Source organism: Theobroma cacao, chromosome 8 (genome assembly GCF_053813885.1).
Source record: "Theobroma cacao isolate CCN51 chromosome 8, ASM5381388v1, whole genome shotgun sequence".
Taxonomy (NCBI): Eukaryota; Viridiplantae; Streptophyta; class Magnoliopsida; order Malvales; family Malvaceae; genus Theobroma; species Theobroma cacao.
The window spans coordinates 27,024,875-27,048,086 of NC_142646.1; the positions used below are offsets into that span (position 1 = coordinate 27,024,875).

The window sequence follows — 23,212 nt, forward strand, 5'->3', positions numbered from 1 at the left end:
TCATGATTAAATATGACTAAAAACAGTTAAACTTATTTTGATGGTTATTTTTAAAATGTCCTTATCAAGAAAGACTATTCTTCATAATTTCCTCTATAATTTATTATGGGCTTACCCGACATAATGTTGAAATTGATAATGGTGACCATGAGATTGCAACTGTAACAATGTAATTGAGAATTACAGGGATGAGATTCAAACAAACGGTGAAACATTATTATGGGTTGAGCTATTTATAAAATTTTGGATACAATATCTCACATATTTAACTTTTAGTCATAATTCTAAACAGGTTCATTAGTTTTCGAAATGAATACTCAGTCCCAAGAGTGTAAACATCGTTAATAGAAATAATAAAATAACTAAAATGTCATTTCTTTTTTTTCTCTCTCTTTTTTTTTAAACAATGTGATCGATCGACGACGTTCTCATTTGCTATCTGACCACCCCACTACAGGTGCTCCCCAAGAAATGGAGCACCCTTGGGAGCATCGATTTGGTGTTCCCTCTCTTAGGGAGCATCGATCGAAGATCTATGCTCTCTTCCCTTGAAAGTATCGGTGCTTCCCTTAGTGTTCTCAATAAAAAATTATATAATAGTAATTTTTAAAATTAATTATAATAAAATTATCTTTTCAATAGTACTAAATCATCAAACAAATAAAAATATTAATAGTTGACTAACAACTGGACTTACATATCTAGTAGAATTTTTTTGAAATTGAATGTTCGTTTCGAAAACTAATTGACTTGTTTGTAATTATAAGTAAAGTTAAGGAGATGGGGTATTTTATCCTAAAGTTTTCTATTTTATTATTAAAATTCATTTTTATTATAAGTTTATACTATAACTTGGTTAATTTATTTTATATTTTTTGATAATTTTGATTCTAAGTTATATTTATTAAAATATTAAGATGACAATCTAAATAAGTTTTTATTATTTCAACAAAATATTATGGAGGGAGGGCTACTCTCTCTTCTCTTAGTTATCTCGCGTTCAATTCCACCGGTGAACCCCAATAGAATCCTCCTCCACGCCGACGAGCGGGGGCTCTCCTTTACCGTAGCTTTCTCTTCCTCCACGGTTCCTTTCCGAGCCACCCTCTTCCTAGCGACGATCGCCGACTCCATGAAACAGGTCTCCCTCGCTGTCTTCCTCTCTTAAATTCGATTTTTCTCTTTAATTTTTGGTGTATAAAAAGTTATGGAAACTGAATTAGTGCAACGTTGGGTCCTTATTTACAGCAAATTAGAGTTTGGGAAGGTTGGGTTTACTCAATGAAGCTTGAATTCACGCTCATATTTGTCATTCCTGGAATTTTCACTGTTAATCCTGAAAATGATGCCTTATTTGGTATTTAGCATAGCATAGTTATGTTGGAAAGTTTATCTCTATCCATCATTCTAAGTATATCCCATATTTCCTGTTCCATTTTCTTCTTTATTTAACTGTTTTCCGTGATTCATTGCTTCCAGGTTGGACACTATTAGTTATACTGATATGTCATAAACCCGAAAATGGCAACTAGACCAACAAAGTTTTGCAGAACTCTGTTTAATCTTTATCCATGCCTTTTCCACTCTTCTTTAATTCACTCAATCTCACCATTACACTCCGTTGAAGAAACCGTTGAAGCTGCTGTTGAAGCCAAATCCTACAAACAACTTCCTGACATTCTCATTGCTGTAGAAAACACTGTGCGCATTCCGAATCCTTTCTCATTTCTCTCCACCTTCCCTTTGAAGCTAAGAACCCAAATCATTGATGAAATTTTACAATCTTTTAAATCTATTAGGCCCCGCTCTCGCCCCCACATTGCCTATGACCTTCTTCTTTCCTACACTCTTCAGAGTCCCCACCCCATCCCTCTCTCTCTTGCCATCCTCCAGTGCACTCTTCGATCTGGCTGTCTCCCTGCTCCGCAAATAAAACTCCTCCTTTCTTCTGCATGGCTTAACTGCCAAGGCCAATCTCAGTCTGTTTCTGATAGCCTTATGGAGATGCAAGACATCGGATATTGTCCTGACTCGCTAATGTGCAATTACCTTATATCATCTCTTTGTGCTGTTGATCGGTTGGAGGAGGCAGTTAAAGTCTTGAAAGGTATGAGTGGAGTGGGTTCCCTTCCTGATTTGGAGAGTTATGCTGGTTTAATTGCTGCAATGTGCACATTTAGAAAAACAGTTGATGCAGTGGAGTTAATGAAGCAAATGGTGCAGAAAGCTAGATTGACACCAAGACAGGGAACTGTGGTGAAAGTGTTGGCAACTTTACGGGCAAATAGAGAGATATGGAAAGCTATTGAGATGATTGAATTCTTGGAAAGAGAAGGTAACCCTGTTGGGTTTGAGAGCTATGAGTTAGTGGTTGAAGGATGCTTGGAATGTTGTGAGTATATTTTGGCAGGAAAGGTGGTTATAGCAATGACTGAGAGGGGCTTTATACCCTATATTAAGGTCAGGCAAAAGGTTGTTGAGGGTTTATGTAATGCTGATGAACTGAAACTTGCCTATTCAGTAAGGAAAAGATTTGCAGAACTGGGGTCTTAGTTACTTTGGCTTCCATGGGTGGTCTGTACAAGTTTTCTTAAACTAGAAAATTAGCATTGGCCATGGTAGCTAATATGTGTTCAAAAATTAAGGGAATGACATATACTTTGGTATTGTCCTATGATTAAGAAAGCAGCCTAGTGTCAATCATTTGTTGGCATTGTACTTTAACTTTTATAATTTGGTTAATGTGTGGGTGGAGAGATTTCTATGCTTTTTGATCCTGATTTCTCATGGCTTGGATAAGCTTGAGCTATGGTTATTCAACGAGGTGGAATAGGTGAAGGACTCTTGAAAGTTAACAAGGACTCAATCAACTAAGCAAGTACTGATTGGTTGCCTAAATATGTCAAAAGTGAATGTGGATGTCACTTCTATGGGCAATCCAGGCACAGTAGGTGCAGGAGTGGTGCTTAGAGATCATCTGGAAGGTGCCTCCAACATCTCACTTGTGTAGTTGGTGTGGCTATAGAGTTGACAGAAGAACTATGGGCCATGGTCTGCATATTTTCTTGAACTTGTTTTAAGAGTGGCCTATGATTAATAAAGATTGAGATAGTGCTACAATATCTTCTTATCCTTGTCTTCCTTTATTGAAGAGCATTAACAGCCTCCTAGAACATGATTGGAAATTGTCTATTGCACATGTTCATTGAGACGAGAGGCAAATTTTCGGGCAAATTGCTTGCTGACTCATCTTTAATTTACGTGTCTGGATCTTTATGAGTTTGTAATCCACCCTAGGAAAGCCAGAGTTTACTTTCTAATGATTCAGTTGGTTTCTTGGCCAAGGATTTTGAAACCCCAACGCCACACCACCCCCCCCCCCCCTCCCCCCCCCCCCTCCCCAAAAAAAAAAAAAAAAACCAGAAAAAATAGTAAATAATTAATAAGAAGATTGAGGGATCTGAAGTTCTTTATTTCTCCCTCTTTTTCTTGAGCTTTAGAGTAGTAGTCAACCGATTACTGGTACTTTGTGTTATTTGCTTCATACAATGGCCAGTTCGAGTTGATATCTGCTGCCTTTGTTGTCACTTGCCGCTGGACAACTTCCTATTTCTCAACGTAAGTTTATCTCGACATGATGACTAGACTGGAAAACCTGAATAGGTTGGTCTGAACTCATCATTCATCCTGTCTGCAAATTGTTGTCAGTCAGCTTGAATGATAAGTTTTTTTATGAAATTGAGTTTTGGGTTGGTAATTCCTTTCTCTTGGTGATTTTAGACCAGCCATCTCTCACATCCTGTTTCCATATTTTTTATATATCATATATTTGTCCTAGGCTGCAGTCGCTGGAACCATGCACCTGAGGACATACACAAGGCACACATCGATGAGGAACATCATGGGCAATTTTATGTGAATCCAGGAATGTAGATGGAGCGAAGGAATTTATCTTCTTGTTATAAGTAAAGCCTCAAGTGACAGAGATTCTATGCTGGATACACATTTTACTTCATTTATTATGTGCTTATATATATATATATTCTTTTGTTCCATCAATTTCAGCTATGCTTTTGCTGCTTGTTCATGTCTTTCCACTTGTGAGTTTCAATGGGCGGGAAAGCTATCTATAATATTTTTGTGTGAAGTTATCTACAATATTAGGTTTGCTTTAGATATCAAACTTTCAATTTTAATATCAAAATTAATGACTACTTTATTATCGGGTTGTAGGGGCCTCTCGGTGCTATCATTACACAATCTTACTCAAGATTAGCTCCCTTTTGTGTATGTTTCCACCATAGGAATAAAAAATTTAGTTTTATTTAACTATTCCACCAAGAAAATTATCATTCATAATTCTTAAAAGACTCGCATTTAATTAAAATTTTGTATTTTTATTTAGAGTTGAAATAAATCTTTATGGTTATGATTGACTAATTATTATTAGTGAAAATATTTTTTGTTAACATTTTATACCATGTGATGTTGATATGTCCTAATAGATGATATGTTATTACCATATAATGATATGGTTATATAGGGATAGAGTTAGTTAACTTTTATTGAGGGGGCTAAAAATAGAAAAATAAGAGTTAAAAATTTTAAAAGATAATATGTTGAACTTAATCAACAATCAAATGATTGATAATAAAAAAAACATATAAATCAAGAAAAAACAAAGACTTACAAAAGTTTGAAAGTTGTGCTCGATCATGTTTCTGTAATTCAAGTTCATCAATTATTAATTATGTACTGAAAAATATCTATTTCTTTATAATTGAATTTTAGATGTTTTGATTCTTATCACTATTGTTCATGAGTTAAAACATTGAGACTTGTTGGCTCAAATATAGGAGAATCATTTGGACGATTTGTATTTTTTTTTTAAAAAAATTTGTCAATTGTTTTGTTAGAGGGGCCAAAGACAAAGAAGATTCCATATAAACAAATACCATATAACATTAAGAGAGGGATGCTTTTAAAAAATTACAACATAATATAAAAAACTATTGGAACACAATTATATATGATCTTTCATGATCAGATTATATGTTGTATCCACCAAGTCAAAGATAATTTATTCAATTATATACCATTTAATTCCTTAAATGAGAACTAAAAAGGAGGATGATCAAAGACCAATAAAAATAATATTATAAGTTTTAATTCCTAGACTATTTAATTTGAAGGGCGAAAATGATGCCTAACTTTGAGTATCATTAAACCAATTAATTTATCAAAAGTTAGAAGATGCTCTTGACAATGTAGTTAGCATACAATAAAATTAAAAATTTTAAAAGAATTTTGATTTTGAGTCGTAAATATACTACCCTTTGTTGTTACTTGTGACATTTTCACTTTTCAAGTCAATATCATGTCAACTTCATGTGCTGCAAGAAATGATAAATTTGCAATTTGACTAATAAAAATTAGTCAACCATTAATTATAAAGGTATATGAATAAAGATTTATTTGAATTTTTTAAAACAATTCAAGAGTTTTTTTCCAACATTATACCTTTTATTACCTAAAAATATCATTTACTTTTTTATCCAAAAAAGTACTTTGCTTTTTTGCTACAAGAGGAAAATTTCCTTTTCATAATTATGGTTGAAAGGTGAGGACAAACTACAATTGGGGAGGAAATCAATCCCACAGCACAAGCATTGCTTTCATGCCCACCGGCAGAGTCAAGTTGTAGATAATGTATGTAACCTACAAAACTAATCCTACAATAATCCAAACCCCATCACCATGCATAACCAATAACTCACCAAAATATGCATGGAAAACGTGCTCCCATCTTTCCAACTAATGTGTTTCACATCTTGTCCCCTACCCTTTGAAAGGCCTCTCAAGCTATGAAAAGTTGTAGTATAAGTGTACTACATAATAAATCAAAGTAAATAATTATCATATAAATCATATTGAGTTTTTGAACTTTACAGACAAATTTACATAATCCATGTGTGTTCATTTAATAATTATATCGATTTATTGATTTTTTTATTATAATCAAAATGAGAAATGCAAAAATTTTGTTGTAGATGTATAAAATAATTTCTTAATGAGATATACTTTCTCTTCTATTCCATTATAAAATATATTTTGTAGCATAATTGGCTTTTTATACAAAGCTTACTTTTCTATATATATATATATATTTATATATATTTATCAAATTAGGTAATTTTACTATATCCCATTGTCTAATTGTTTTTCCACATCTATAAGATTTCATTGTCTTCACTATTATTTGTAGATTTTTCAATGGGTTCTTTTCAAAAATACCCTTCATACCTAAAGAGTTTTTTAAAATAATATTTTTTATAATTTTAATTATTTTTAGTCAAGAGAAATTAATTTTGGACAAAAATTACCTTTAATGAAACTGACCCATATGTTTGGATCCACGTCTTAAATCGATTCATAACCTTTAAGCTTTCTTTGCCAAACCATTCATCTCCGGAGTATTCTTTATTAGAAAGAAAAACTTTTAAGCGTTTTAAGCATTTTAAAGCAATTTTTAATACATGAAGAAAATTTTTTGAACATTTTGAGCATTTTGGAGTGGTTTTTGATATATGAAGAAAAACTTTTTAGTATTTTGAGCATTTTAAGCATTTTTTAGTAGTTTTTGATAAATAAAGAAAAACTTTTGAGCATTTTGAGTATTTTTTGTCAAGTAGGCATATTTGTTGATTATGTTATTAAGTGGAATATAGTGTGTTGTTTGAAGTTGTTCATTTTGCTAAATGAAATTTGGTAGTTTTGGTGGTTTTTAAGCATTGTGTAACTAATTTTTAAGTATTGCGTGATTAGTTTTTAAGTATTGCGTTACTAATTTTTAAGCATTGCTGACTGGTTGACAGGGTATTACGTGACAAGTTTTTAAGTATTGTGTGATTTAGGCATTGCCTAAAAATTAGTCACACAATGCCTACAACCTAGTCACGCAATGCCTAAAAATTAATCACGTAATGTTTAAGTTGCGTAATTTTTAAAAATCAGAGATGTAATGATTAGTTACGCAATGCGTAAAAATTAGTCTCACAATATTTAAAAACCAGTGATACAATACCTAAAAATCAAAAATACAATACCTAATAATTAATTGATTTGTTTGCTCGTAGTCAGGTTTAAGTTACCAAAGTTATACAATGTTCTAATTTACAGATATATTTAATCAATTTTAATTCTTCGACTTTGGGATTTTATGAATATAAACCAATAAACTTAAGAATCTAAAACACACAACTTTATGTCATTTTTACTTTTTGGGATGAAGAGGAAGAGCTGGATGACAAGACAGAAAGTGTTTGACTAGAGAGAGAAATCCGGATTTAATTTTGAAATTTTTCTCTAGATGGTAAGATAGAGAAAACCGAAACTATTTTAATTTATCTGAAATTATTTAAAGAGCATTGTTGTCAAGTCATGTCAAAAATTGGTTAAAAATAGTTAAATTATAAAAAAAGATATTTTTGAATTAAGTTTATGAAGAAAGTTATTTCTCACAATTTTCGTTTTTTATATTTAAGTAAGCCTTTACACACTGTTGCAATATTGTAAACTCTAATAACTTTTTAAGTCTTTCAAATTTCAGCTTAATCTATTATCTATCACGAATAATTTTCTAAAATGAGTAAAGATATTTTTATTTAAAAATATTTAAACTTATTTCGTAGGAGACGAACTAGTTAATACAAAAAGAAATCAATATTAATTATTTCATGTTTTTAAAAAATGTTCATTCTTGGAAATGGTTATCCCCTAACTCAAAAATGAACCAAAGGAGGTAATAGTTTTCATCTAAGAAGAAGAGGAAGAGGGGAATGACTTAAGCTATTACCCCAACCAAAGTCTTATCTTTTGTCTCTTTCCAGGGACTTAAGTGAAAAACCTCAAAATCTTTTTCGCTAATAATAGAATTTTATCAAAATGATGAGGTAAACTTCTAATTTTATAAAATTGTTGGGGGTCAAATTTTTATTTTGTTGTCTTTTCCAAAATTGTCTGAATGCAAATATCATAAATAAATAAAAAAAATCTTATGAATGCTGACGTCGAATGTTAGGTGTGTGTATATATATTCTTCTCCCTGGTGATGGATTTTTGGTGCAAGAGCCTTTTCTTCTTCTTCTTCTTCATGTCCACATGTTTTTCTCTTTCTTTAAACCTTCTTTCCTCTTATATATATACAGATTCCATTAATATCTGGGTTTGGCTAGAAAGAAGAAATGGGTAAGCTTATTGGAGAGAAGGCTCTTGAACAGTACCATGGTCATCATCATCATAATCAGCATGGCTGCTGCTATAATTACAGCCTTGAAGAGAAAGTTTCAGAGTTTCTGGACAGCAACAATTTTGCTGAATCCGATGCTTGCCTTAACCAAGAAACTATTGATGGCTATGGATCAGATGGTAATGAATCCAATGACCCTATTGAACGTACCCTTTACTGGGAATCCCAGGAGGCTTTGCTTCAGGTATATTTATATCTATATGTATTTCATGTCACCACATAGGTATTTAATTACCATGGGAATGGGATGGTTTTTTCTACTTTGGGCTCATAAACATCTCAGGATATTTCTGTAAACCTGGTTTCAAGGTTAACTACTCATAGGAAAAAAAAAAATCAGAAATAGCAGACAAAGGAGTAGCTTTCATTGAAATAGCAGACATGGTTTTGATAGGTTTGTCCATAAGCTAGCTAGAAACCAGACAAAATATCAAATAAAGATTTACTTCCATAAGCGAGCAGCATATGAGACTTGTTAGTCAGTTAAACAAAGCAAAGTAAAAAATGGAGAGAGAGAGGAAGGGAGGTGAATCAGGGGGGTGTTGATTGTTTTGTAAATGAATGTTTGTAATTAAACCACATGTTGGGTTGCGGAGCTTCATAAACATAGAAAAGCCCCTATTTCTTGTGTGGTACACAAATAATAAACCAGAGCCTTCTGTTTTCTATTTTCATGCACAGATGATCCCTTTTTTTGGACTGATTTTGACTGTGAACTTGACAACTATTTATTCCTTAAAATAATTTATAATAAGATATAAATTACAAGCTAAACGAATTACAATATATTAAAATTAGGTGAATGATTGTGTTATGAATTTCAGTAAAAAATGATATAAGTCTTCAACTTACAAGTAAAGAATTTTTTTTCACATGATACACATGCCTTTTGAGCTAGAGGTGTGATCTTCCGATAAAGTGGCATTAAAATTTATTCAATTTTTATAAAGGTGAGATTTCTATAAGTAATATTAAGGTCGAGATAATCTCGAACAAACGTGGGTTCCTTTCTTTTATGAGTGAACGAACCAAGATGAGTTTCTTTTGTTTATGTGTCAAAAGAACCCATATAATGTCAAATATTCTATTTGTCTTTCACCTAATAATCTAGTCTTTTGAATTAAAAATATACTACTTTGAAATTAAGGGGAAAAAAATTTCCGTCCTCACATTAATTACAAAATTTTGTGAAGAAATTTCATTATCAAAATGTTCAAATTTGGTTTAACAATAGATTCTTCATCTTTTATATAACTGTTTCATTTTTGTTTGTTTGCTCTTGTGCTTAAATGTTTCAGGAAATTCTAGAGCGTTACGTGTTGACAGGTTCCAAGTTACGACAAGAAATTTGTCGAATCATAGAGGTAGCAAGAGAGACAGACTTTTGCAGCTGCACCAAGCCAAGCATCGATGGTTGCACCCACTGCTTGCGAAAGAGAGTAATCAGTCTGCTTTGTGATAGAGGACTTAATGCCTCTCTCTGTGTTTCCAAGTGGAAACACACCAAAAAGCATCCCGGAGGTTAATTTCTCATTATATTCTTGATTTAATATTGAATTTTATCGATTTATTTTGATTTCATTTAATTTATGCAATATCACAGTTCACACTAATGTACAGATATCGTATGATTTGATATATTAAACCCATAATTTATCAAATATCACGATTTACGTCAACCTGCAAGATATTTTCTATTTAGTACATTGAACTTCACAATTTTATTTCACAAATAATACTTCATTGAAAATAATGCTAACACTTAAATACACTATCGTAGTTTAATGCATATCGATGTGAAATTTACGACAGACTTTTACGATCATGATATATTTTCAATTTCATTGATGATGAAAAAAATGATGAAATTGAAATATTCCATTAATGTAAGTTATAAATTTTGATAAAATATGGATCTAATTATGTTATGCATTTACCTAATGACTTTCAGGGACACATGAATACATTGAGGTGATTGCAAGCACACAGGGGAAGAAGAAGCAAGTCCCGTTTGTGATCGAATTGGAGTTCCGAGACCAATTCGAGATTGCGAAAGCATGCGATGAGTACAGCAAGCTTGTAGAGCAATTACCCAAGTGTTATGCAGGCAAAGCTGATTACCTGAACGCCATGGTTGGTGTCATGTGCGATGCAGCCAAAAGGTCAATGGAGGAGAAGAACCTCCACATGGGCCCATGGAGGAAGAGAAGCTTCATGCAGATGAAATGGTCAAATTCTTCAGAGCCACGCTCTACTGAATGAAACCCTCCCTACCAAGTTTTGTTAGGCTCTCGTGTGGGCAAGTGCATCGATCTTGCTTCAACCTCTTAGCAGCTCCTGGTAATTTTGTTGCGGCCGATAGGTAAAATAATAGGCAAGACCCCATGGCAGAGAGTCCCGACGGGGCGCCAATTTTTGTATCCTGAGGAAAAATTGAGTGTCAGGTCAGGTTAGGGTCAATATAGAGTGTATGAACATATGTAAAGTGTTGAATTCAGAGCAGTTTGATTCACAGTAAAAATGCTATCTGTATTGCTTATTAAATGTATAAACTTGCATGCTATCTGTATTTGATTTAAATAAATTTGCAAAAACTTAATTGAACGTAATAAATTAATACAAATTTATTTTAAAATTTTTTTAAACAATTCCAAAACTTTTTCACATATTATACTTATATTAGAATAATAAAAAATAAATAACGGAATGATGAAGGGAATTCGGCTAATCCCATATATTTTTTTGGCTGTACCAATTTTCTTACAACAGAGTGACAGCTTCAACATAATTTAACAGCTGAAGATCTACCAATGAAGTCTCACTTCAATAGTTAGATGAAGGCCTTGAGAATTATTAAGCCTTACCTCAGATCCCCACTCCACCCTCATCACTTGAGCTAAAGCTCAGATGACTCTTGATTTTTTATTTATGCAAGTAATCTGATTAATATAAAAAAGCAGCTTGTTAAAATACTTTGTTTGAGAAAATACACAGTATTCATTCTTCCCATTGACCAGTTGGTTAACCCAATCTTAACTCGACTTATGCCAAACACTTCTGCCAAGTACTTCCAGAGGAAAGCAGGCAAGGTGATCGACGACGACGACGTCTAGATTGAGTGAAGGAGTGTCACGCCCAGTTCTTTAGAAAAAGTAGACTAAAGTGCTTCAATCGCACTATCAGGCCAGTAGGAAGATCTTGATACAATTATGAAGGTGAGTACTACACATCCTATTAGGTTAACTTTTTGAGAAGAGGATAACAACCCGCGATAACCTAAGCTCAAACCCGTTATGGTAGAACCAAAGAAGAGAACAAAATACTATACCAAATACTTGGCCAAGAGAGGCGGGAAGAATCCAGTCTTGCAAAAATGTTACTAGCATCAAAATTGAAGAAAGGCAATTGGAAGAGAAAAGTATGTAGAACAAATTTTAATGTAATTTTTCAATTGTACTTTGATACAAGAATGATTTCTGGAATCACATACAGTACTCAAATGTTTCTTTTCTAAATAGTGTCTATGCTACAATTTAATTGAGCCTAGAGTAACACTCAGCAGTGGTAACTGGTAAGGGGGAAAAAATAGAAGCATGTTCATTATATGAATCAAGTGATAATTTTGAGCTAAGCTAAATAATTGCTGTTGTTTTTGTGCAACTCAGAGCCCATATATATCAAATCTTGAATAGAAGCAGTAAAGCACCTTTAGGCTTTAACTCCCTTGAAGGAAAATGAAAGAATCCTGAAGAGTCCATCAGGGTTGTCAGCATGTACCTATTAAGAGATTAAATTGAAAATGAGCACCTCTTTGACATAAAGCAAAACAAACATTAACAAAAATCTTCACATTCAGGAAAATAACTCAGCATGCACCTAAAATGTACAAATGATACAGCTACAGAGAACTATTCAGCAAACAAATAACTAAATCAGCCCACAGAATCACATCTCGAACAGAGGTTTTCCATATGTTGTTGCTATGTTACAAATGCAGCAGAACAGACTACTTTCAAATGCTCTGAATGCCAAAAGACTAGGAGGTACTGATCAGGAAAGCTGCACTTTATTTTTTTCATTTTTAATTTTCACGAGTTACACAGCCTTTTTCTATTTAGGTTGCATAATTTCAAGCAGCCTGAAAGTTCCTTTTATCTCTGGAAGAGAGTGATTATAGAACAATGTCAGTCTGGAGACACCATACTAGGATAGCATAAGCAACTTCTTGGAAAGCTCTAATCCTTCTTAGGTTCTAAACACATTATTGAGTATGAAACTCAGTAATAGTTCTTAGGTTCTACACCAGTCTTGTTTAAACACTTAAAAGAGATATTACCGTACTTGGCGTAACTCCAAGTGGCAAATGCTTTGTGCAAAATAATAATAAAGAAATTAAAGCATGTGCAATGGATGTACCCAGTGCCCAGCATCTTCAAGGACGTGCATTTCAACTCCACCTCCCTCATCAGCAGCAGACTCTTCAGCAGCATGGATTCGCTGAAGATCTTCAAGGGCCCAACGATGCAAACTCCTTTCTGCTTTCAAAAAATTAACATGCACACCACGAGGTAGATTTTCCACCACTTCCCTGCATTTATTCAACCAAAAGAATAAAATGAAAGAAAATATACAAGCTTTAAGTTCAAAAGGTTGCAAATATATTAAACAAATGCTTTTTTCAAGAAGGAAACAGATTTCACTTTTTATTTTTGTGTTTATCATTTCAGAAATATAAATATAAAAGTCACGTACAAGACAACATTGAGGGTGAATTTAGACAAGAAAAATAAAATACAGACCACACCCTACAGCTGAATCTAGGTGAGATTACCATAAATTTGTTTCTTCATAGGACTGGTACATTTCAGAGATCCCTTCAAGGTCAAACACCCATGACAAGCTTGATGATGGTGTACCAGCAGCAGCAGTTGGTCGAAGATTAGTTACAACCCACTGAATGAGTAAAAACCGGGTAAATATTGGGAGCAACAGAAATATGACATCATCAGAGAAACATGACAAATGATGTCAAATCAAAGATGAAAATGATATTCCTTTCTCTTTTATTTTTCCTTTATAGTCATGAACTAGTCTCAAAATAAATCTAACAGTATCTAAAAAGAACTGAGAAACAAAGATTATACAGATAACCAATTGAAAGTCACAGCTCAAAAACTTCATTACCAAACAATGTGCTGGAGATACAATGACAAATCAGCAAACAGTAAGAATGATGTAAATATTTTTAGAAGATAACACATTTTCTTTGTAGACAAACTGGCAAATTTCCCTGACAGGGAAGAACAATCTGATACAAGATGCATGGCAGCTTTTGACCTTGACTCTCAACAATGGATCTAGATGGACACACTAACACTTCAATCACAAGGAAGCAGCACTGACAAGACAGTTTATCAATATTTTAATCCAGAGTGATTTCAATCAAGACATCATCCATGATAGACCAATTCACACCCCCCTTGCCACTAACGAGCAAATCCTGAACAGACCTTACAGGACAATAGTATATGCTTGTTTTCCTGCCCTCATGCAGAACAAGCAAAGCAAAGAAATATAAAAGTTCCTCCAATCGTTATTCTGCACATTTAATGAACATACTGTATTATTTCTACAAGAAAAGAGTAAACTATTGGTAATAGATTAAAATATATTGGCTGACATCCAGGAATATTGGCTTTATGACATCATCTATATTTTAAAAGTTTAAAGGTGCAGAAAGCTACTCCTATTTCCATCTATATTGCCATATTGTTAACCTTAGACAAGTAAGATCAAACTGTTTCCAATAACAGTTGCAGACAACTTGTATCACATCAGGCCGTGTCAACATCTGTTGAGAGAACATGAAATGCTTTCTCTTCAACATGTGTTTTTGTGTACACACATGAGTGTGTTTTCCCCCTTTTTTTTTCTTTAAGTTTTAATTCAGTGCTATATCTGTTTGTGTTTATTTCCTTTTTCTCTTTTTTCTTTTCTCATTTCTGATGTAGTGCTTAGCCTAATTCTGGAAAGAACACTGAAATAGAATAAGAATCTATGTTGAGTTCAGTGAAAGAGAGAAAACACTGTTACAAGCATACCAATTTGATCAAACTCAAAAAACATGGAATACCAAAACCATGATTAAACCCAAAAAGGCCCAAATAGAATATTTAAAAACCCTCAAGTGCCTCGTTCTTTAACAAAATGCTTAAGTGTTTCATGCAAATGAGCTGTAAAACAAAAACTAGACTAATTTCAAATTTCTTTTAAAGGATGTCTTTGTTCTCTGACATGTGTCATGCATTTACATGAATCTTGGAAGGACTAAAACAGTAGAATCACAATGTTCCATCCCAACACTACAAGAGCCAAATGAAAATGAACAAGATAATCAAGTATATACTTGATCACTAGATCATAGAGCATGTCCCATGATGGTCAAGCAGATAGTTTCCAAATTGTTTTCGCCTTATCTAAGACAGTCCCAATGGAGGTTAAACTTTGTTGATTACAGAAAACTCCACAAATACCAAATCCAAAACAAAGCAATTTTCAGTAACCTAGAAAACTGGGGAACCGTATGCCAAACTTTTATCCACAAATTAAGCTAAGACTAAGATAACACATCTGAAGGAATATATACATATATATATATATAGAGCACTCATATTTATTCAATAAATGATCAAGCAACTAATGTGCAGTACTATTTTGTCAATAAAATCATATAGCGGCCATCACTGGACACCAAAATAGAAACCGTAGACCAACAACTTATAAAGGAGCCCCATCCTTGGTAGGTGGTGGTAATATACCTGTGCGACATCCTTAGAAAACCCTTCTTGAACTAGAGCATTCACAATAGCCCGCTTCGAAGAGACCTTCCTTGATAAAAATTATAGCAAAATTAGAGCCACATCTAAAGAAGGAGAAAAAATAAAGGAATGATTTTCTCTTTTTTTTTTTTTTTTTTAAGGGGGTATGCAGGAAATGCAAAAGCTATAAATTCAACATATAAGAACAAAAACGATACATGGATTAGTTTAATTACGGCAGAAATTGTTATTAGTTAACTCTTGCTAAGAGTAGACTAGTAAATAGTAAATTTAAAGATAATAATAATAATAAATCAAGGATATAATTCCTATCAATCTCAAGAGTTTCCACACAATATCTGCATGAAGACATCATACGTGGACACCTAGCTTCACCAAAGGAAACAATAAAAAGGAAACTCAAACAGTGAAAAAAAAAAAAAACATAACTGAGGCTCAAATTGATGTAAACTGAAGTTTGAACATAAAGACTAGCCATTAGAAATGTACAACCTCTTAGCAAACAATATCCAACTAGAATACGGCTGCCCAATGCATCTAAAAGACTATTTATACTAGGGTTACAATAGCTTTTAATCCTAGACCCTGGAAATACATAAACCCCACATAAACCCAGCCAATCAAACTCTTTAAAAGATCACATGCTAGTCACATGAACACATAACAAAATGAAAATAATTACAAACCATAAACAAAAGGTCAAACAGGAAAAATTAAAGAACATATCAAAAAAACAAATTTAGATAAGTTCTGGAAAGCTCCTACATCACTAATTACCCATCTTAGATTGATTGGGTACCAAGGAATTGATACCATGGTCCATGACATCTACTAGTATGCAAATAATTGAATTAAGGAAGTTCATATTGACCAAATGAAAGATTACACAAGCATGTCAATAGCATAGTCGATATATCAAATGAGAAAATACATACAAAATGTCAACTAATGATTCACCTCCATAGGCAGTTTCCTTAAGAAAGATATTAACTCTGCTGGGTGGTCATCGCCATCTCCACCAGCTCGAACTTTTCCAGGAGTGGCATCTAGAACCCATACCTATAAAAGAAAACCATAAAAAGCAAATTGCAAAGAAAAGTAATGGGGGAAAAAGAAACACATACATACATAGATATCCACCTTAAGATGCAATTAACATTCCACCAGTGAATCTAAAAAACTAAAACCAACTTAAAAATATCTAAGAGATAGAAAACTTACCCTAACTGGTCGTGGAAGTGGCTTTGCAACTTGTTCCACCATGCTCAAGACAACTGAGAAACAGAGCATACTAGCCTTTTTATCTCCTCATTATATTTTTATCATATCAGTAGAATTAAGGACATTAACTTTCCTAAAAACTAAACATACCTTTTCCTCCAAAGCTGTGGCCAATTAGAACACGGGGTGTTATTCTAAGCTGTGCAATCTATTCTAGCATAAAAACACAGAAAACAGTTATTGAGAAGAAGAATAAGAAACAGAAGTCTTAAATGTACAATATTCTTCTCTAATATCCTTTTTTTTTTCTTTTTGGAAGAGACAAGCGGTGGAAAACCAGTTTTAAAGAATGAATGACTTAAATGTTTAAGAAGTTAATTAAGAAAGCTAGAAATGAATGTTAAAATAGACATTTTATTAAGTGCAGCTAGTCTAGCAGATAAAGCTAATTGTAGTTTGGCAGGAAAAGAAAAACTCTACTGAGATCAAAGCAGTTCTTCAATCAATAATTAAGGGAATGGTAAATAGGAGGACTTCTATGATGCACAACCATCACATTAGAGAAAAAGGTTTATTTCAACTGCACAACTGATAAAATTCCTCATCTCTTCTATGTTTGTTTAAGTAATATTAATGGTCCAAATTTTTTAGCAAGTTTCAATCAAACCCATTGCAAGAAAGCAATCATGTCAAAAGTACAATATCACTCGTCATGATTTTAATTGAAATCAATAAATTACCAGAAGAGGCAAAATAATGGAGTAAAGCCTGTTTTGAATGTCCTAAAATAACTTATCACAAAGCAAATTTCAAATAATTTTAGAATGACATGGGAGGTATTGAAGCATTCTCATCATTATATCTTGATCAAATGAAGCTGAATTAACATAGTAATTCTGCTTCACCATTTATCCGACTGGAGTTTGGTCAACTAACATCAAGATTCAAGAGTTACATTCAAGTAAAAACTAATAGTCAGGCTTAAGAACCACGCACTAGTTTTAGCACATCTAAAGCAGTTGAAGCAACAGTGTGTGGACCTCTCTTCTTGAATGATGCAGAATCACCATGGCACCGCAAATCTACTAAAACAAACTGCATTAGGCAAAATATTAGAACACATGAGATTCTTAGAAGCATCATAAATTAAATACTTCTACCGATCAATCTAACTGCAAATGATCCTAAGCTAGATTAGCATAAATGAGAAGCAAGCTCCAAGAAATGCAAAATGAAAATATATATAAGGGATAGGACTGGGAAAAGAGGAAGAAAAAGAAAGAAAAGAAAAGTTACACCAGCTGCAGCACAATTTAATATAAATATATAAAAGACAAAGCCTTTGGAAAAAACGGAAATAATCCTACGTGAATAGTCCATCTTTCTGACACATGTACATTCTAAATAAATGCAATATGTCTACTATAATCAATGAAAACTTTTTATTTTTGTATTGGAAGATTAAATTTACTACATTTGATTATTTGCGTTAGGCATTTTACATGTTTAATACGAATTCATATTAGATTAAGTTAAGAATTTCTAATTGTTAGCCTAAATGAACTTATAAATGACCATTTAATGTTAAAAATTCAACTTTCTAAAGGATATTCCAGCCCAAAAATATATTTGTTAGCATAATTCAAACCAAAAGAAAAATTTATAATACTGAAATTGGCATTGATTCCATTGCTTTCTTTTTTTGTTTCACATAGCATTTAATGCCTATTATTACTATTAAATTTTTTTTACTTTTAACAATTACTTTGTCATTTATACTTCTAATTTTCAATAGAATTATTTATTCTTCTAATTGTCCAGATCTTTAAGATATTGCTCTTTAGCATGCATGTTTCCAACTTAACTTTTTTGCACTCTATTTAATGTTGTTACTTTTATTCTAAATTTAAAAATTTATTGTAAATGAAATCATCACCTGTGCATTGCACAGGCTTAAATCTAGTTAGATTGGAAATATCATCTTCACTCATCTAGGTCTAAGATTAAGGTCCTCTACTCAAAATACGGTGTTTTGCTAAGAACAAAGTTAAGATGACAGTTTGTGGAACACTAGCATGCTAACGGTCCAGTTTTGGTTGTCTTTTGTTACAGGAACTTACATTCAACATTAAAATTTATTGTAGAAAGGTAATTAGGGCTCAGTATTTGGGTGGGAGAATTAGAATTTTTCTTCTTGCATGAAAATAGGCTAAGAAGCTATTGTGGAAAAATAGGGGGCAATTAAGAGTCAGACAGTTTTAGGGTCTAGGGATATGAAAATGACTAACAGTTAGCCTTGTCTGTTTAGTGGAGACAAGGTGAAACCTAGGCAATCTCCCCTAGGATTTTATAAGAAATCAAACATAGAAAAGAAGGCCTTTACACCGTTACTGGAGTTCTACGTTATGGAAAAACCTCTCTTATTAAGTTTGCTACCTGACATTACTAAAAGACTAACTTCACCTGCACTGCAAGAAGATAAGAACAACACCAACCATTCGATTGGACCAAACATAAGGACCCAATAGTACTGCTAGACCAACCTAAGACCTGTGACACCACCATAAAACTTACATAAACAGTCTTGATCCAATCAAATTAACAAACTTGGTAAACTGCAGCAGCCACATATAAAAGTTCAAAGCGTACAATTAAACGAAACTCAGACCAAACCTAATCACTAAAGATCCCATGGCAGCTATAAGTCTCCATAGAAATCCACATCGAAGCTTGCACCTACAAACCAGCTTTTGCTCACCATTTATATGCTTTAATTGGATGCTGACAGTAATGTTTCTTATCGTGTTTCTTATGCTTTCTTCAAAGGCATGAAACCAGTAAGGCATTCCGGTCCATCCAAGGGTAGACTTACTGATTCCTTTCCTATAATATGCTCTGTGTTCTAATTAGGTGCATTTTCAAGATTTTATTTTTTTGACTTGGCTGTTGTAAATTGCAATAATTCAATAGATATTGTAACAGTGCTCAAAAACTTACAAGAATCTGTTCTATACCTTTTTCCTAATCAACAAATTGCAATAGTGTTCAAGATTTTTATTTTTTTCTTTTTGACAATGTCATATTTGACAATCTCATCTTTTCTTAATTCCAAATTACCTCTTTTATATAATTCGTTATCACTTTTCAGTTTATTGATTTTTCCTTAATTCAACATTTTTTACTGTCCTTTTCATTTTAATATAATAAAGTACCATGTATGAGTCTTGATGTTTGCCTGTAATGGTTTCTAAGCACAAATTTTACACATTAGAAAAATTACTTAAGTGAACATAATGTTACAACTAAAAGAAATAATTAAATTATTTTATTGAAACATATTAACTGATATACTACCATTGTATTCAACTAATGGCAATAGTTAATTGATAAACTTCTCACACTTCACTCCGAGTCTGTTATTTTTTCCCTTTTTGGGCCTAGGATGTTTAGGTTTTTAGATTTTTGTTATTTTCTTCAATAGTGTCACTCTATATTTTTAATCTCATTTTTTTCTTTAAAGTCCCTATCACTTTTTTATTTCTAGTTTTTACCTTGATCCCTCAACTTTTTATTTTTCTAATTGTCCTTTTCTTTTCTAACCAAGTATTTTGTTTCTAATTTATTCATGTTTTATTCAATCAAAAATTCAAATATACCTTTCTTTTAAATAATTCACCCAGTATTTTGTTTCTATTTTATTCACGTTTCATTCAATAAAGATTCAAAGCACCTTTCTTTTTAACAATAAGTATCTCAATCAATTAACTGCATTATTTTCTTTATTTAATTGAATATCCATTTATCACACAAACAATACTACTAAATAAATAAATGAAAAAAAAAAAACACCACAACATGCGGGCATTATTGCTTGTTAACATCCTAATTTCCAAGACCCATGTTGCCACATAAACCACATTAAGCAGATCATAGATATCTATCACACAGATGTCACAATGCCACAATAACTTTCAAGTAAATTCACAATGATTATCAATATTTGTTTTAAGGCATCAAAATGAAAGGCTAATTTGGTAAAACCACAAATACATTTCTTCCTTTTGCAATGAGAGACACACAGGGATATACTAATGACATATAACTACTGGATTAACCAAAAGGTATCCTTACAAAATGGTGGGAGGAAGACAACAAAAGCAAACAGAAAGTTACTCAAAGTTACCTGCCATGTTGGAAATTCTTGTGCCAGTCGCCGAGCAAAAGTTCCTACAACATATAAAACAGATATATTTTACATACTCATTACTTTCATGCGCAAAAATGCAAACAATGAATTTGTTCTTAAAATATACCAAATAACAATGTCCAAGACAAATACAAACATCAGAGCATCAGTACACTAAAACAGAGTAGAAATCGGACCGTCAGAAAATGCTCAGCAAAGTACATAATTGCATTTATGCATGGAACCAAGATATTTGCTGAATTAGAAAACTAAGTGTAACAACATGATAGAGTTGGGAACCACCTTTGGCAGGCACAGTTAAGCCACAGACACCTAAAGTATAGAATGGTTTGGAACAGAATTTTAGGACAACTCAGTGACTAAATGAAAATGGAAAAGGGCAGGGTAAACTGCAAGCCTCTGATTTGTTTCTAACAGCTGGATCCTGTGGATTTGTTTTCATCATCTGATCAAAGACAATGTCGTTTATTAATAACAATTATTCCCAATTGAAATATCTATTAGCTAAAGTGTACAATTTTTGCAGTTTAGACAAGGTTGCCCAAATAATTAAAATATTGTGTATAATTACACTTAATGCAAACCGGAATGTCAAGGAGTGAATCTCTGTACTATTCCCAATTGAAATATCTATTAGCTAAAGAGTACAATTTTTGCAGTTTCGACCAGGTTGCCCAAATAATTAAAATATCACGTATAATTACACTTAAGGCAAACCAGAATGTCAAGGAGTGACTCTCTGTAACATATACCACATGTAAGGTAGCCAACATTTGCAAATTCAACAGTTCTTTTAAATTTTTCTTTTGAATGTAAAGACAATTCTCCAAGTTCCATAATTCCATGTCTTTTAGAGAGGGAAAAGATCATTACTTAGGAATAAAATAAGATAAATAAACAGAAAAAGGAAGAGCATTCCAGTTCCCAAAAACAGGTGCAACTATATCCCATTTCAGGCTATGGGAGAAAAAGGGACATGCACTGAATGATGATACCAGCATACAAAGGTATTAACCAATTATCAATTTGGTGCTTACCCCAGTTCTTTCTGCTACCAAGAATGCCATGCAAGAGAACAGCTGTTGGTGGCTCTGGTATTGACCTGTCCAATACCACCATTGAACTCCACTTTACCTGTATACAAGTTTTCATACATAAGTTCTCTGAAATTCAAGCAGAAGCATCATTTAAATTTTAAAAATCAAGGAACAATAGAGTCATACGAATGTTGAGAAAGGAGAAAAAAAAAGAGAAAAAAAAGAAAGGAATGTTGAGAGGCATTTTTATTATTATAAAAAATAAGTAAAGCTCCAGTTATCACCATAGGCAACAAATGAATATTAGAATAATTCAAAAAGCAAAGCCATAATCCTTTTGCCCTAACTTAGCCACGGAGGTGATTGTAGTACATCTCTCTGTTTACTTAAACAACATCTCATATGTTGTGTCTGCAACAACAGATTATCACAGCATGCAATGAACATATAAAGAAGGACTTGAGGCAAGCTGAAAAGCACAAAGAAATTATAATATCAAATCAACTTACAAACAAATGATTCTGGAACAAAGAATCAACCATGTCTAACCAAAGAACAAATTGCCTAACACCACATTTTCACAACTTAAACCGATGGCCTATATTTTATTTCATATTTTTAATTCCAAAGCCACATAGAATAAGAAAACTTACAAGTTTTCCTTGAACTAGTTCGTATGCCTGCAAACAAAATATTAAAGAGTAGTGAGTTAAGAATAAATAGTGGAAATCAATGCTTTATTATTGCAAATTAGGATATCGCAATGCGTTTAATCTATACAAAAAATAACAAGTTAACAGCCCTGGAACAAACAACATGTTGAATAAAATACTTGGTTCTCTGAATTATTCCCAAAAGTTTTGTTACCAAAACGGAAGACGGCTCAGACACATTTCGGCCATGTCCAAGCCTCTCATTTACCAACGCCATGCGTACGCTCCCCTCTCTACCGACTCTACTCGACCTACCAACAGCCATCCGGGAGATGCTAAATGTGTCATTCTACAACAAAATCGACCTTATTTCAACAAGAATCGGACAAATGCAGCTAAGAAATCGATCAAGGAGGTGAAAATAAAAGAGAATTGAATATAATAAGATTCGTAAAATTCACCTGGAAGAAGGGTCTGGCAATCCTGATTGTGGGTCTACGATGGATGGAAGCCAGAGAAGGAAACTTTAACTGGGCGTCTGCTGAATTAAACGCGGCCCTCTGGCCGTGAAACGACGCGGCCAAAATCGAAATGTAGGACATTGTTTCTCCAACATGAATGGAAAGATAAAGAGAGAGAGAAGAATCCCAAGCCTGCAAATGCTTTGAGTTGCAGAGATTAAAAAATGAGAAAGAGAGGAACGAGAATTATATATAAAGAAACCGGGGAGAAAGAGAGAGAGAGAGAGAAGGGGAGGCGGAGACACCGAAGCTTTCGGTGTCTGAATGGGCCTCCTCCCCGTGGCGGCAGCTGCTATTTCCTAAAAATGGAAAAAATGAAATTATTTACGAAAATTCAATTTTTTTTGTTTTCGAATTAATTAAGTTTTTATATTTTTATTTTAAGTTAATGATTTTGTTTGAATTTATTTTGAATATAATTTAAAA

At 33.0% G+C, this 23,212-nt stretch overlaps 2 protein-coding genes and 1 pseudogene across 4 annotated transcripts; 2 read left to right on the forward strand and 1 right to left on the reverse strand.

Moving 5' to 3' along the window:
• The first annotated feature begins 933 nt into the window (after nt 1-933).
• Nucleotides 934-4,238, forward strand: LOC18592863 (Pentatricopeptide repeat (PPR) superfamily protein). 2 transcript variants are annotated; one of them, XR_001929143.2, is made up of 2 exons: nt 934-1,141; nt 3,839-4,238. XR_001929143.2 is itself a non-coding variant. In XM_007019786.3 (2 exons), the coding sequence occupies exon 2, from the start codon at nt 1,522-1,524 to the stop codon at nt 2,551-2,553; it is 1,032 nt and encodes a 343-aa protein (XP_007019848.3). In that variant the 5' UTR covers nt 934-1,141; nt 1,480-1,521; the 3' UTR covers nt 2,554-3,122. The 2 variants fall into 2 exon arrangements, 1 of the variants encoding a protein (XP_007019848.3); XM_007019786.3 differs by lacking the exon at nt 3,839-4,238 and adding an exon at nt 1,480-3,122.
• A 3,877-nt stretch (nt 4,239-8,115) lies between these two features.
• On the forward strand, nt 8,116-10,829 carry LOC18592864 (uncharacterized; annotated as a pseudogene). Its single transcript, XR_016028066.1, has 3 exons — nt 8,116-8,492; nt 9,607-9,829; nt 10,260-10,829. The product of XR_016028066.1 is annotated as an uncharacterized LOC18592864 (transcript).
• Nucleotides 10,830-11,729: 900 nt separating this feature from the next.
• LOC18592865 (alpha/beta-Hydrolases superfamily protein) lies at nt 11,730-23,127 on the reverse strand. The gene is made up of 13 exons (XM_018126091.2): nt 22,727-23,127; nt 22,480-22,614; nt 22,266-22,292; nt 21,613-21,709; nt 20,552-20,595; nt 17,365-17,463; nt 16,519-16,576; nt 16,369-16,421; nt 16,105-16,206; nt 15,127-15,192; nt 13,140-13,261; nt 12,725-12,896; nt 11,730-12,085 (listed from the first exon to the last, which is right to left on the reverse strand). Exons 1-13 carry the CDS (start codon nt 22,865-22,867, stop codon nt 12,017-12,019), a joined length of 1,185 nt encoding a protein of 394 aa, XP_017981580.1. The 5' UTR covers nt 22,868-23,127; the 3' UTR covers nt 11,730-12,016.
• Between the last annotated feature and the right edge of the window lie 85 nt (nt 23,128-23,212).